At 36.2% G+C, this 15538-nt stretch overlaps 1 protein-coding gene across 3 annotated transcripts; it reads right to left on the bottom strand.

The window, feature by feature from the left end:
• Positions 1–89: 89 nt before the first annotated feature.
• IMPACT (impact RWD domain protein) lies at positions 90–12234 on the bottom strand. Of its 3 annotated transcripts, none has more exons than XM_085052708.1 (11): positions 12081–12234; positions 11100–11228; positions 10315–10367; positions 9961–10023; positions 7761–7846; positions 6003–6131; positions 5631–5725; positions 4473–4546; positions 2808–2898; positions 529–663; positions 90–296 (listed from the first exon to the last, which is right to left on the bottom strand). In XM_085052708.1, exons 1-11 carry the CDS (start codon positions 12114–12116, stop codon positions 225–227), a joined length of 963 nt encoding a protein of 320 aa, XP_084908834.1. In that variant the 5' UTR covers positions 12117–12234; the 3' UTR covers positions 90–224. The 3 variants fall into 3 exon arrangements, 2 of the variants coding, with proteins under 2 accessions (XP_084908834.1, XP_084908833.1); XM_085052707.1 differs by lacking the exon at positions 12081–12234 and adding an exon at positions 11694–12047; XR_014850075.1 differs by lacking the exons at positions 90–296; positions 529–663; positions 2808–2898; positions 12081–12234 and adding an exon at positions 11694–12056 and having other exon boundaries at positions 4492–4546; positions 5631–5787.
• Between the last annotated feature and the right edge of the window lie 3304 nt (positions 12235–15538).

Here is a 15538-nt window from a genome sequence, read left to right as displayed (position 1 = left end):
CCTCGTAACAAAGAGCTCAAAGGTATAAGAAACAGAAAACTTGGGTCTAAGCTCTATTTCAGAATAGCAGAAGAAATCACAAAACAAGATGAAAATATATCTATGGCTTTACTGAATTCTCTTCTGAATACAATATGTCCATTCTGTCAAATAAGGCAACAAGGTTCAAGTTTTCTTTGTATAAATATGTGCAAAATATTCTCTTAAAGTTTTTAGAAAATAAATTAGTGTTCTGTTCTCTTCTTATTGTCCTTCCTTATCTTTTTGCTCTTTCCGGATTGTCTAGATGATTCTTCCTGAAATGAAAAACAAATATTCTTGTAAACCACAAGTATTCTCCAAGGTCACCCATAACAATTATTTTTAATATAAACAGTGTTCATAGTTCACTGGAATTCATGAAAATTTTGATTTGTGTAATATTTATCCATTCACACAGGTTGTATTACTTTCCTTCTGGCTTTGTCTAACTGAAAATTCATACAAGTTCATGTGCAAATGCTTTCATTCTAAAGGGCACAAACATACCGTTGATGGTACATAGTTGTATTCCACAAGTACATTTCTTGCACAATTGTTTATATGTTTGAAACGATCTGGTCCCAAAAGAATACCTCCGTACCAGCGGGACACCACAACTAACACATTGTGGACATTCAAAATCTGTGAAAAAAATAAAGCAATAAAAGTTATCTTTTAATTGAACCTGGTCTACTGTTCACACCAATGTGAAACATAAAAAAGGTCTACTATCTTGTATTTTAAAAAAATTACTGAGTTACACATCTTATTCTTTGATATGATCAATTATTACTCAGTCACTAAGCAGATTGTCTATTCACATTTTTGGAAGCGTTGGTGGATGAGGCTAATAACAGCCAGGGCACAGGCATTATACATATGGATACATAAAATGCTATAAGCTTAGTACTGTTAGCACACACATGTCAACAACCATTAATCATCTCTGTTAAGGAGAAAAAACAGATTTCTGACTAATTTAAACAATACTATTTGAAGAGTCTATCATTATTTGTGAAAACAGAAATATTCTTAGAATTTTAAAATCAAATTATCATGAAGGAAAAAAAAAGGTTTGGGGCATGTTCTGTGACAGGCATTTTCTACTCTACATTTATGAATCAGCCATAAAGTTGATGCTCAACTACTGTGGACACTAAACAGGATGGTACTAATCTAAATACAGTTTCTTGTAACCAGGAAGTGCTATCTTGAAATGGTGGGCTTATCTGAAACAAGATTAATTTCTATTGCAAAAAAAAACCCAAAAAACCCCAAAAAACAAACAAGTGAACAAACCCACCCCCCTCCTCAAAAAGCAACCAAACAAAAAAAAAACCCTGTAATTTCATCAATAATAAATGTTTTAGATTACCCAATATTCATACCCATATGTTTTAGGAGCTAAAAAACCTGCAAATCTATGATTATCTAGAAATCAGCTCATAAACTACTTTTATCTTTTCCTATGGCTAAAAATTGAACTCTTCCGATCCCTATCTTACTTATTCTTCCAAAACAGAAATATTCCCAGTAACTAGGACTACAGACGGAGAAAGATGATCCATCTAATTTACACACATTCACATTTCAACGACGACACTTCATGTCACTTTCCAAACTGGATTTGCATGAAATCTTAGACTACTTTCAAAAGTATATATTAACATGCTGAGAAAAAGCTGATAAACTCAGAACAAACTGAGGTACAGTAACTGCCAAATTGTTTCTTTGCATTATTTTCATAACATAATGTTTTCACACTTAGCACATATACTTGCATATATTAAAAAGTTTACTTATTTATAAGAAAAAGTATACTTATATTATTAAGTTTGTTTACTTATTTAAGCTTCCCAAGCCTGGTTTGAGTTATTTAGAAAGTTTGAAAAAGTTCAAAATTAAAATGTCAAAATGTTTCCATCAATTATATTTCTTTTCAGGAAAAAAAAAAAAAAAAGGAAGTTTGGGAGGGAAAAAAAGTCTCCAGGAATAAGAGTGCAACACATTAAGCAACAGCATGTTCAAGCAAGAAAAGGACAGGAAAACAAAACTCCTTTGTGAAGGGGATAGCAATCTAAAAATAAAATTAAAAAATGTTTTGTCTGCTCACACAGCTAAGTGACTTGAGGCACAGCATTAAGAAGTACCCAGCTGTCCCCAGTAGTTGTGCTATTTTAACTATGGTTTTACCATCATGAACCAAAATTTATCAATCTCAACTCACATTTAGTAGCACCTTTGCCAAATATTATTTCAACACTTGAAGACTAAAATATATGAGTATGAGGGCTAAGGACCCAGACCAGGAAACACAACAAAACAGACTAAGTGATCAGAACAACTTAACTCCTTCACTCCCACTACATTTGTATTTGAAGTTCTACTCTGCAAGTTTATATTTAGGTGTCTTTTTATTACACCTACTCAAGGAAACCACATGAAAGGCTGTGCACAGATCAGCTGTCATACTCTGACAGTCAGCTTCTCCCAGTCTTCATTTTCTGTGTACCTTACACCACACAGGAAGCATAGCAATTTAAACTTAGTTATCTTTTAAACCATCCAAACCATTACTGCCACCTATGAAACATCACTTGTTCCTATGATCCAAGACTTAAAAATTGCTACAGTCAGTGTTATTCCTTACCTTGAGTAAGCAATCATCTGTCTGGCCGCTAGCAGAGCAAAAATTAAAATAATCTACAACTTTATTTATATTGTGGTGATTTTTAAAATCAATTCAAATTCAAGACTTCCAGAAGTAAAAGATTAATTTCTACAACCTGCATAAGATGAAGAAGACGACCACCTGCTGCTGTCTCCCCATCATCTTCACAATCCTGTAGGAATGTCTGCTTATCTTCACAGTATATTCTTTAAAAGAAAAGAAAATAACATAAAGTAGATTTTAAAAATGTCCATCAACTAACATTTCTACATAATTAATAAAGTCTCAGAGATCTTTCATACACATGTGTATCAATTCTCTACTAAGAAGATTTACATGAAAACAGGATGAGGCCTAGGGTAAACCACAAATATTTATCTGTACAGTAAAACAAGTTTTGAGACGCTTTTACACAGACTTTAGCTACTTCAGCTACTGTAGTTAACTTCAGAGTCATTGCCATTTTAAAGTCCTTAAACAGAAAAATACCCAGGTTTTTAGCCTAATAATTACATCTAACTGAAACCAACTCTATCAGATATAGATCCAAATTATGGTATAAATCTAGAAGTCAGAAGAACTTGGACAAAAACATTATGAACAATTAGTTAGGTCTGTATTTCATCAGCAACATGAAACTATTACTGAAATTTGCCTTTGGATTTTCCATGTTATCTCCTTCCTCAGGGGGCACTGCAGTAAACTTTTGGGTGTGTTGTTTCATAGAAAGGACAGCTGCCCAGGTCTAATTTTCCAGAAGTAATGCTCAGAGGACTACTGCTTGTTACCAACTTTTTTTTGTAACTTCTGAACTTAGTTACAGGTGACACAATGAGAAAGAGGCTTCTAGTAGTAGAGGACAAAGAAGATGCAGGAGGTATGTTGGGTTTTTTTTTAAGTGGACATGGATAATATGAGTGAAAGAACCAAGATCATCATCTGTAAAAACAGATATGCCCTTCACAGAAACTTTTTACTTAGGAAGAAGCTTTTAATTTTTGGTAAAATAAAGTTTCACTTTCTCTCATTTCATGTTTCATTGGGATCACACCAGGATGGGCATGAATGGATCAGCATCTGTATGTGCTTTTTCACGTGACTGGTTTCTCGAGGAATGAAAGGGGTCCCTTTTACTGTCACTTACATTCCTCAGAAAACCTACACTGCTATCTGGACTGAAACCAATTCATTTCACATAAGCTATATTCACAAAAGTTGCCAGAGGCAGATGACAGCCAAACTAATTTTTACCTGTTTCTCATAATCCCTGAAGTTTCTCATATTTCAGCTGAAACTTCATATGCCAGATGTCTGCATCAGGCTTTCAGATTTGACTCTTATTTCAACTGAATATTTTCAGCTATTTCTAAATATAAGGTGGGGGTGGGGAAGAAGTTACTTCACCCAAGTAAAAACACATTTAATTCAGGATGATGTAGCATTTCCATGCTCAGAATTAATAAACCAAGTATTCCAACACATGTTCAAATCTACCTTTTTTTTCTATTCCTAATGCTGCTTCACTACCTTATTTCTTGCCGTATGTTCTATTTTCTTGACCTCAAATTCAAAATAACACCTGTGACATTTACCCTACAAAAAAGAAACCTACTCCCTTAAAGTTTTAAGAGCAAGGAATTTCTTTTATTAGCAAAGAATTTAATAGGAAGGAATTTCTTTCGCATGTCCTGCATTAATTTGTCAAGGAGCACAAAAAAAAACCAAAACAAAAAAACCCAAGCAAACAAACAAAACAAAAAAATCACTATTTGTGTCTCACCTGTATGCGTATATGTTGTGGGTAGCACTTGCAATTTTCTTGTTCTCATATAATTTTTCAAGAACTCTTTTTACCTATAAAAAACAAAAGAAAAACCCCTTCCTTTTAAAACAGGGATTTCAAACATACCCTCTCAATATCACTGCTAAACAAGCATCTTCTTAGCACTACAATGAAACAATTTTACACTTTGACATCAAATAAACTAAATATTCAGTGTGATAACCCAAGAAGCACCTTTTCTGTACCCTCATGCTTGGGTTAAACAATTTTTCTGGCATAATGAAAACAGCTTGTCCCTTGAATTGTGTACATTCACGTTATTCATGCTCCAGATGCAGAAGCGTCAAATTGCTTTATTATATGGGAAACAGTGAGATCCAGAAAATATTTTTTATCAGTATTAAGTATCACTTACACCTGCATACTTTTCCAACTGCAAAATTAAGATGGAATAGAAAACAGCATGACATACATTTTCCCATTACATGCTGCTTTTCACCTATTTCACAAAAACGTCATGTTTAGAAAGGCCTGCTACATTCCAAGTTTTTCCTTTTCCCTCAAACATGCTTTTTTTCACAGTTTCCACTTGACAGAAAGAACAGTAAAAAAAGAAAATGTCCTATTAGAGGTCTGAAAGTGTCAGTATTTCCCAGAAAACAGATATTCCCATTATGTCTATCTCTTTGCTCTTAAGAAGTACCAAATCCAAAACATTTACCAGTATCAGTTCAGCATATGTTTCTCTAAATAAACAAGCTAGCAATTGTTCAACCCTTACCACGAGTCTAGCAAAAAGAAGAGCTTTTGATTAAGACACACTTTTAGTACATAATACAAAACATTACTGAAGTTGAGAAAGCTTGAGAAAACATGTCTGGCAAGCAAATTGCCTTCCATTAAAAATAATGTCTCTGAGGAGTAATCAATAGATATATTTAATATCTGCCTTAGCTATACTGTCCTATTTCCAATTCTTCTTGAAGAAATTCAACTGACAAAAATAACCTCAAATAAAAGATATCTCAGAAAACATTAGCACAGAAAGATGCAAAGGCAGAAAGATAGACCAACATATTTGGCAAATACCAAGTATTTCCATAATATTTTTTCAAGCTCAAAGTACTGGCAAAAAGAGAACTGATCTCTACTAACCTGTCTGGCTGTCACCACTGGAGCCAGATGTGCCTGGAAAGTGCTTCTTCGATCTGTGATTGGGTTTCCATGATGTATGGGTGGCAGTTCTTCATCTATGGGTCACAAACAAGGGAGTGTTTCTTTTCTTTTAGGAGTACAGAAACAATGCATATGGCTACAAAAGTAAAGAATGTCTCAGCTTTAAAAAAAGGGACTTGTTAAAGAGAAGTACAGGAAATTACAAACAAACCCATCAAAAATACGTTGCATTTTTTAAACTTTATTATAGTTTTATTGTTACTAATTTTACTCTGAGGCTGAGTAGAAAAGCAGAATCTTCAGGTCTCTTTTAAATTATTTTAACAGAATTAACAAGAGCATATTTTTTACCTTCCTGAGTCTCAGATGTAACGTAATTTAACACTTTAATTTGATCTTCCTGAATAGGCTGATAGTCTAGGAAAAAATCATCTCCATCATCTTCATCAACTTCTTCAGTGGTTTTCTTAATATCTGGTTCTATTAAGATACAAGTAGTAGAATTTATTACACATTTTTTGCAAGACAAAACAAAATTTCAAAATCTATTTCTCAAAAGTCTCTGGCTTTTCAGTTAAAAACAGTTTGACATAAAAAATTATGAAATGCATAATAATAACATTAATTACAACAAAACTAAAAAATACTCAGCCCAGTATTAACTAAAAACTTCCAGAGAATTAAAAATGGGATATTTGGAATTAATGGGATATGCTATAGGATCCTTGCATAAGATCTTCTGTTTCAGTACCAAGTATTTCTAAGAAAAACCCAATAATGTTTACTATTTCCATTAAACATTTAAAATCCTACCTTTAACCTAAATTTAGAGATCAAATTAAGCTGATGCTTCACAAAAACTCCAGTCATTTATTGGTCATTCAGGGAAAAATGTAGAGCTGCTGCTCACTGCTACTTCACGAGGTCATAAAATCATTAGATTTGAAACAACTCTTTTGACATGCTTCAAGTATTCTGGGATTCCCAAAATCCTGTTTTTCTACATTCACAGAACATACAAAAATAATAGTCAATAACAAAGGAGGAAATATACAGTGTTCTGGCATCTGAATTTAGAGCCAAATTAATATATCACAGTTTGATTCCTACTCAGAGGGCCTATGATGTGCTTATGACGCAGTTTTCCTAATATATGTATTTCCATTTAAAAAACAGAGGGGTGATAAAGCATGTTCAAAATGTCTAGAAAATCATTAGATGCAAGGCATAAGGTTGTGGTCAAAATAACCAAACTTCCAATATTGTCAGTAAAATTTTCACTTCTCAGTGTCCGCTCTTTTAGCCACATCAATGAAAAACTACCTCTTCAATGTTTGTGATGTAGCAACAAAATGCACAGTTTATTGAAAGACTAACACTAGACCTTACCACGAAACAACACTCAAAATAACTTTTTTTCCTCTTCAGTCTTTTATTCCTCACAGGACTAAGATAACACCCCTGACAGAGAAAAGTAGTTCTGTCTCCTTTTCCCATATGTGCATGCATGCATGTCACTTACACATTTCATAGCAGTTTAGCATTTTAATGTATAAACACTCCCACCACCACCATTTTTGAAAGAACAGCTGTGAATTTGTACAAACTCTCTAAGAATAACAGCAGAAGAATCACTGCAGGTCTACTAATAATGTACTTCTCATTCCAATACAGTAAAATGAAATTTTTATTTTGAATAAATTTTGAATATTTGTCTGCATATTCCGCTGAAGTTTATTTTCTATTGAATCCAAATCCTCCAACAGTGCACTAAACAGCAGAAATTAATTACTGATATTAATAATACCTTTGCAAAACAGAGGACAATGCATAATGCACCTGTGAGCAGCACTGTCCTTTCATACACGTAATTTCAATCCTGAGAAAACTGAAGACCTTTTTCCAGTTGAGAGGCCACCCCAACCTTCTTTTCCCTACTGCTTTTTAAAAAGGGAAGCTACCACTGTAAAACAATAAGCTGCGACACTGGAGACTGTTTTCTGATATTTAAATCTAATTCAAAAGTGAGCATAAACTCACTTGTACTGAAATCTTACTTTGCAATGAAACAAGAAGGAAAATGAAAACCTCAGGTATTTTCTGAAGTACCTGGATCTGAAGACTGTGCCTTTTCTATCAGAATTTCTCGTATCTTCTCCACCCACAAATATAGTATACTTTCACCAAGGTTCTGTCTGGAAGTAAAAATTCATGGTAAATGAAGAATCACTTTTGCAGATTTCACTTGGAAAGTACATCAAATAACATACAGATTTCAGACACACAGAAATCGAACTTAAGCTAGTGAGGTAAAGAGCTTAGGCAGGCTTGTGTAAAGCTCTCTCTCAGTAGCTCACTGGGTGAAACACATATCAGTGGACTGTGACAGTAGGTCAGTGGAGCATTGGAATGATACAGCACAGTTTGGATAACAGGCAGTACTATAGGGCAGGGAGATAAAGATTTAGGTCTAGGAGGCTTGACTCAGGGGGCACAGGTGTGTATTAAGATACTGGGGGAGGATGAGATGAATGTTCTATATATGCACGTTAGGAATTAAGAAATGCCTCTTTTATGTGCAGCATCAAAATACATTTCAAGTGGTTATAATGTTTATAAACTGTGCATGTTTGTCTAAAAAACAAAACTAAAGATTTAGGGCCATAGATATCTCATGGTTTCTCATTAATTTTATTCTTACTGCCACCATCTGCGCACCAGGTAAGTGACAAAATTACATATTTAAACTTTGCTTAATGTGCAGAGCACTACTGCTGGAAACAATCAAATTCAAATAAACTTACATACTAGAAGAAAAATATTCAGGCAAAAATAAGGATTTTATGAACTTGCAGCTCTGACTTCAAAATCCAGACAGATTCCAGAACAATTCAACACCCTGATTTCACACAGCTTATCATACAGAAGTACTGCTTTAATACCTGAAGTCTTTTATTAAGTGATGGAATGACAGATTAGAAAAGGAATAAAATTTCCCTGTTTTACAAAAGTAAATAGCAATTTGTCCAGCTATCACCCATTTACAGTTTCTGAATAGTTGTAAATTACACTTTGTGTCTCCCAGAACAGACCCGCAATCTATAATTATCAATTTTTTCCATAGCAATTTACAGTATTGCTCATGTTGGTTTAGAATGCAGATCTACACAACTTAGATCCCCAGGGACTAGAAACCTGGTCAAACAGAACGTAAATGATGCTGAGTATCTCTGTTCATCTAACAACCATTCAGACATTGAACAGATAAAAGTCTTTCACAAATACTGTGCACATCAGTAACTACTCCAGGTTTTTAAACAGTCTAAAATTACATATACGGCCTAAAGTACAAATACTTTCACTTTGTGCTGAACAAACAAAAGTGAGAGCAGACCAGCGAGGCCTCTGACCAGCAGCTGATATCAACAGAAGGGAGCTGCAAGGGAACTGAACCAGCCCAATTTGACAGCCTACAGGAGTCTAGAGGTGGCAAAACAAAAAAGAACCATGCTCAGAGTTCCAACATGCCAACTTGTGTTAGATGCTCAGGTCATTTAAATAACCACCTACAGCAGCTCTGCCTGTGCTAGAGACTCCATCAAATCCTTTGAAGCTGGACAGCACTAAAGACAACCTGTGTCCTTTTAGCTCCACTGAACAATTGTGGTGAATATGATCACACAGAACTTTTCACTTAAAATACTTGTGCATTTTTAATACTTCAAATAAAATTTTACTGGCTTAAATGATCCATTGCTTAATTAGCTAAGAAACCCAGTTAGTCAAAATAAAAAGCCCTTATGCAAGCTAAGTGGTGTCTTCCTTATGGCATTAAAAAAAACATTTCTTATGCAAGATGCTTGGATTTCACTATCTGGGGCATGACTGCTTCCTCATGCTTTTATTTCATTTATTTTATATTATCTTTGGGATCTGAAAGAAATAAATAAGCCATATAAAATTACTACATTTTCTACCCCACTTTCACAGCAATTTAAAACCACATAATTTGAGTATTTCTAAATGCTGTTTGTTATTGTTATTTCTAAATGCTGGTTTTGCCTTGATGTTAGCTGCACACTGTGATAATAAACAGTCCATGGTGTTCCAGATTCCAGTTAATAGATTCTGCAGGTGTTTATTTTAAAACCTACTTATCCCCTAGCTTTTAGGAAAAACTGTTCTGCCACTTATGCTCTAAGACACAGTCAAATGTTTTCACATCCTGTGTTTTAACTTTCAAGTGCAGGACAGATAGAAACTGAAAATGCATTGTCTCTTTTACTATATTTCACAGTCTTGAACTTACACATATATTTCTTCCAAGCTATTTGCCAGTTCTGTATAATCTTGTCCTCGAAGCCAAGGGGCACTAGAATGAAAAGAAATGCAATGAAAATTGTGCCATATGCTGCTTCTACCATTCACAAATAAATGTGATGAACAATTACATTGAAAAAACGACTTTGCCAACCATCAAGATTCCAGCTGTAAACATCTTGGAAAAAACAAGATAAAGAATAGAATATCCTTGCTGGAAACATCCACCATTGCTGGTATACTTTAACTCAATGAGTATTTTAACTAAACTTCCACTTACATGGTAAACCAGTTAAAGTAGCAATTCAGAAACCACAAATGTTTGCAACAGAACTTTACGTACTTTAGTTGATAAATAGGTGGCTCTGCAGCTGGATATCCTGGTGGCAAAATCACCTGGAAGAAATTCAGGATATGCATTGATTGGACTACTCTCAGCTAGCCAGGGTTTACTGAAGGACTCTGATGTCAAGCAGTAAGTCTACAGTTAGTGTCACAAATCAGGAAAACAGTTGGGTATGTTGCTACAGAATTACAGGAACAACTGACTATCTGCACGTAAATTTCCAATAATGGTAATGCATACAATTATGTTTTATGGGCCAATTGATAAGGATGCAAAATAAAGTACAGAAAAAAATTGATAAAGCTGCACTAATATTTACTGGACTTAAATAAGTAGTAGCACACTTCCCTAAGTAGACACTTCAGTGTTTCTTACACTAAGGAAACTTACTGCTTTCAGTTCTGAAAACATAAAGTAAGGAGCTGGATCAATTAAGTTGATCCAAATTTCATTTTGTCTCCACACCTTCCAGAAAGCAAATCTAAAAACAACTGCAGCAGATTCACTGAGACATAAAATCAACCTAAGAAACACTTCAGAAATTAATCTTTGGTGAAATACACTGAAATGTTTTGGTCAGGTGTGGAATTAGGATATGCAACTAATGAACATATCACAAGCATATTGAACTGTTACAGGAACTATTACTAAAAAGTCTTATCACAGATTCCAATCCTAAAGCTTCTTAATCCATCTGAGCAGATAATAAAGCATATTTGAAGGGTTTAACCTGCATCAGTCCAACTGCAAATTTTGTCCCAAACTCTTTACTACCACTATACCTGCAAACAGAGGGTCCATTTTGGTTGATCTAGACAATCACTAATCTTAATGCAATAGATTTTTTCATCTTCATCAACAACACACCAATCATCACCATAGATAGATGAAAGGGCTTCAATTTCATCAATCTAAAAAAAAAAAAAAAATGCAAAAGTAAACACCCCCCCATAAAGCCCACACAGCCTTGTGTGCCAATCATTTCTTCACTTTTTTGAAGTCTTGCTCTTCCATATCTTACTGACAGATGTGACAGGATTCACTGCAATGGAAGGCCATAAGTATTGGGGATCCAGTCCCGATCCAGAGGACTTAAGCTACACCAAGGGAAGTTTAGATTGGACATTAGGAAGAATTTCTTCACAGACAGGGTGATTAAACATTGGAATGGGCTGCCCAGGGACGTGGTGGAGTCACCATGCCCGGAGATGTGTAAGGAAAGCCTGGATGTGGCACTCAGTGAGTGTCCTGGTCTAGCTGACATGGTGGTGTGCGGCCACAGGTTGGACTCAATGATCTCAGAGGTATTTTCCAACCTAACTGACTCTGTGATTTTGCAAGTAACCTTTGCTCAGTTCTCACACACCCACACTCACCAGCTTTTGAATTACGGTGGATAATCCTGTCACTCTCAGCAGTGACAACGTGAGCAAAGTGACAGGGAGCACAAGCCAACACAAGCCAACACGTTCCCTGCAGCTCCCACCCGGCGCTGTTCCTGCCTGGGTCGGAACCCCGCAGGGGAAAGAAAGGCCCCGAGGGCTTGGCACTAAGCTCTTCCTGGGGATGAGCCGATACTCAGCAAATTCCCATAAAGAAAAGCCGGAGAAGTGCCTTTCAGCTGGCAATGAAACACCTGAATTGGGTCGGCGGTGCAAACCTGCCACCACGGCCATGGAGCCGCTCACGGGGCCGGGGCTCACCAGGAGCCCTCTGAAGTCACCGCTTTCCCCGCAGCCCCCCTCTTCCCCTCCGCCGATCACCTGCTGCTGGGCCCTTGCCGTGTCACTCGCCGCCATCGGGACTGCAGGGAAGGAGGAGGAAGGGAAGGAGAAGGACGCAAAGCAGAGGGAGCAGGCCGGCGCCAGGCCGTATGCGCAGCCGTGGCGGTGACGCTGCAGCCCTTCCTGCCGGTGGAGGCGCAGAGAGAGGGCAGAGCGTGTGCGGCTGTCTCGTTTTGCTACACAGTCTGTGTTACATCCGTTTTGCACGCTTTTCCCTTACTCCTTACGTCCTATTTTTAAACTAAAGTGTGTAAGCAGTTGTTTCAATGAGGACTTTACTGATACAGCCGTTTTCACCTTGCATTTATGGCACTCGGAATGATGGATGGATATGACTACGCAATTTCTTTTCAGAATTACTTAGAAGAGTAACGCGTGTTCCAAGCAGTTTTCATTAGAGTTCTAGAAATCCATTTCTTTTATTTAACTTTGGCAAGTTTAAGGCATCTCTTTTAGAGACAGCACTGATCAGTAAAGTGACCTTGCTTGCATGTAAAACATGGGTTTCCCAGTTTTTGCAGCTCATGTTCTCTTTCAATGTGATTTTATCCTGACACAGTAAGGAAGAATGCAAAGTAAGCTTTGTGTTGCCTTTCCGGAAAACTCAGAGAATTTGCAAGTGTTCCGGAGAACTGGATTAGGCTTCAGAATGATTGTGACAGTCAGGACAGACGCTCTAGAGACAAACAAAAGTCAAAACAAACTAACAACACACAAAAAAATTTGAAAACCCTGGATGCAACTGAATAAGGCAGAACTAGCACTGTATTATCAACCATATACTGGATGGAGAACTGCTGGTTGCACTGCAGTTCTGCAGGAATTATTTCAGAGAGTGAATAGAAGACTGTCTACAGTGTCACGGACAGAGTTGGTTTAATTATTTTTAAAACGATAATAAAAAGAATATACCCAGTCTCTAAACATGATAGAAATGCACATTTTATCTGACAAAGTCACATATTCCAGTTAATTTTAAAAGAGGGACACACAGACAGAGCTTACTGCTTAAACAATTGCCTTCTGACCAAAACATAACTGAAAGCTTTAATCCATAAGGACCTAAAAAAGATGGTGCTCCATCTGTTCATGCCGATACTACATTTCCTTATAAATCTAAAGAGAGAGCTATGACAAGACTTAAACTTTCTGACAGCAATTTCTGTATGGTGCTTGCACTTTATAAGTTGCTAGTTTTGACTTAGCTGAACAAGTGACTTTACATTACTATACACATTTTTTGTTATTAAGTAACTCAGAAATGTTATTGCCATTTTTTATGACTGTTGTCTATAAGTCATATAAAAGCATTGATTTGAAAGACTTCAGCAATCCACTATTGGGCCAAGAAGAAACTGTGCCAGATAGGGAGGCACAAAGAATAAGTCACAAAAACTGTATGGACTGTAGACATCTCTGACAGATTTCAGAGGACTCGCTAATTTCCTTCCATTGTCATTTATGTTTGTGACAAGTCTTAGTAAATACAAATAGAGATAAATGTGGTTAATGAATCTCCAGCATGTTTATATGTACTAAATTAGTAACAGAGTAGCTGAACTGATAATGGTGCTCAGGAGTACTTACCAGATAATTAATGTCTTTGTCTGAAACAAACATTCTAATAAAGCAGATAAGAAATACATATCCACAGCTTTCAAAGGAAGGATAGCAGCACAGTAGAGTTTACTAAACTATTTAGGGTATTCTTTTAGTTCATAATTGCACGTCACTGTTCTTTATGGTGAGGCATCAACCAAAATTATACTCCTCACAACAATACATTAACTTTGATATTTAAAATTATTACAAAGTCTAACCTTTGATCCATCAGTTCAGTCTTTGTGAACCACAGATAGCAAAGAAAAACACTTAAAGCACAAATCAGATCAGTTAAGGCAAATAAGACCCTGAGGTCAAGAAGCAGCAAAAATTGCTACCTTGAATTCAAATTCTTTGTTCTGTCTTGTCAGAGCAAGATAACACACTAGGTAATTACTCATTCCCTTGTGCAACTAGAATCTAATACAAGAGCACAAAAAGCTTAAACGAGATACAATTAATACTAATTCAGCCAGGACTGAATCACAAATAACTGAAAAACACAGAACTAAGAAATACAGAGGAATTAAAGTCAGAGTAAAATGTGCATAGCCCTGCTTTATTTTGCATACAACAGTTCAAACAACATGATGCATTTTCAACTTCTCTTTTACAATAAAAAAAGAGGAAGATTGGGAACAAATAAGGGCAATGTCATGTTATGTACTACTGATTAATGCCCTCAGTTCTGGACTCTGTTTTGGGCAGGATTTTCTTCTACTGAGACTCTTCCAGTAGTGTCTTAAGAACAGCTCAAGGAGAGCATTTTGCTATAGTTACCTACCAACAAAACACTAAATTTTCTCTAATGCTCCAGTTCTGCTCTACGTTCAATAGAAATCTGATTTTATAGTAGAAATCCTAATTGAGCCATCCAATAATGAGCATATATTTGACCACAAAGTAGTTCAACTGATTTCAGTTCCACAGTGATGCATTTTAGTAGATTGTGGTCTAAAGTGACATAAATTAGCTATAAGGTTCATAGGTATAAACTCTCCACATGCAGCTGATTTATCATTTTGGAATTAAAACCAAACTGCTTCAGACACAAGAACAGAAAGAGTATTAAATAAGCCTAATTCCTGGTCTTAAACTACATGTCTGGTAAGACTAAGGAGAAGCATGAGTAGAAGTGACTTAACACCTTAGTTTAAAATGTTTCTTCTCATGTAGCCACGACCCAATTTTTGTGCTGGCTGTAGCAGGGTACAATTGCCTTCTGTAGAGCTACAGAAATCCAAAAGCTCTTCAATGAAATTTTCTAACTACTAGCAGGTTTTAGGAGCCTCCTGGGAGATGAGGACCAGCAGTGAATTCTCAATTTTCTCCTGCCACACCTGCATTCAGATAAAAATGGGCATGTTAAAAGAAACTCTTCCGTCTTATAGGATTTTTTTTCCTGCTAGAGAATACCTCAAGAAACAGCCTGAGTTTGCTTCAGCACTGCTTTGAGCAGCAAAAAGCATTTCTCATTTCCAGAGGCAATCCAGCTCACACCATCCACAAATTCACTAAGTTGTATGGTTTTTTCCTGCAAAATATGAAAGAAACTTCAGCAACAGACTCACATCTGCAAGAATTTCTATTGCAGGCAGTTCAGAACAACATGAATATTTGCTTTGATCACTCACTGGCAGTTGCTCTTGGTAATCCAGAGAGATCCACAAAAAATCACATCTGAGAGTGCAAGCACATTAATTAATTCTCCGATGTCTGTCTTTGCCAGACTAGCACATAACATCAGTATAGAAATATGGCAAGGACCTGTGCTTGCTGCACTGCTAAGGAACAAACTTTCAGGACTGCTGGTCAGCTAACAAGCATGCAGTCAT

The sequence above is a fragment of the Lichenostomus cassidix genome, chromosome 2, assembly GCF_008360975.1.
Source record: "Lichenostomus cassidix isolate B80296 chromosome 2, HeHo_3.0, whole genome shotgun sequence".
NCBI lineage: Eukaryota > Metazoa > Chordata > Aves > Passeriformes > Meliphagidae > Lichenostomus > Lichenostomus cassidix.
Note: the sequence above shows the minus strand (reverse complement) of the source record. Positions and strands in the feature narration are given on the sequence as shown.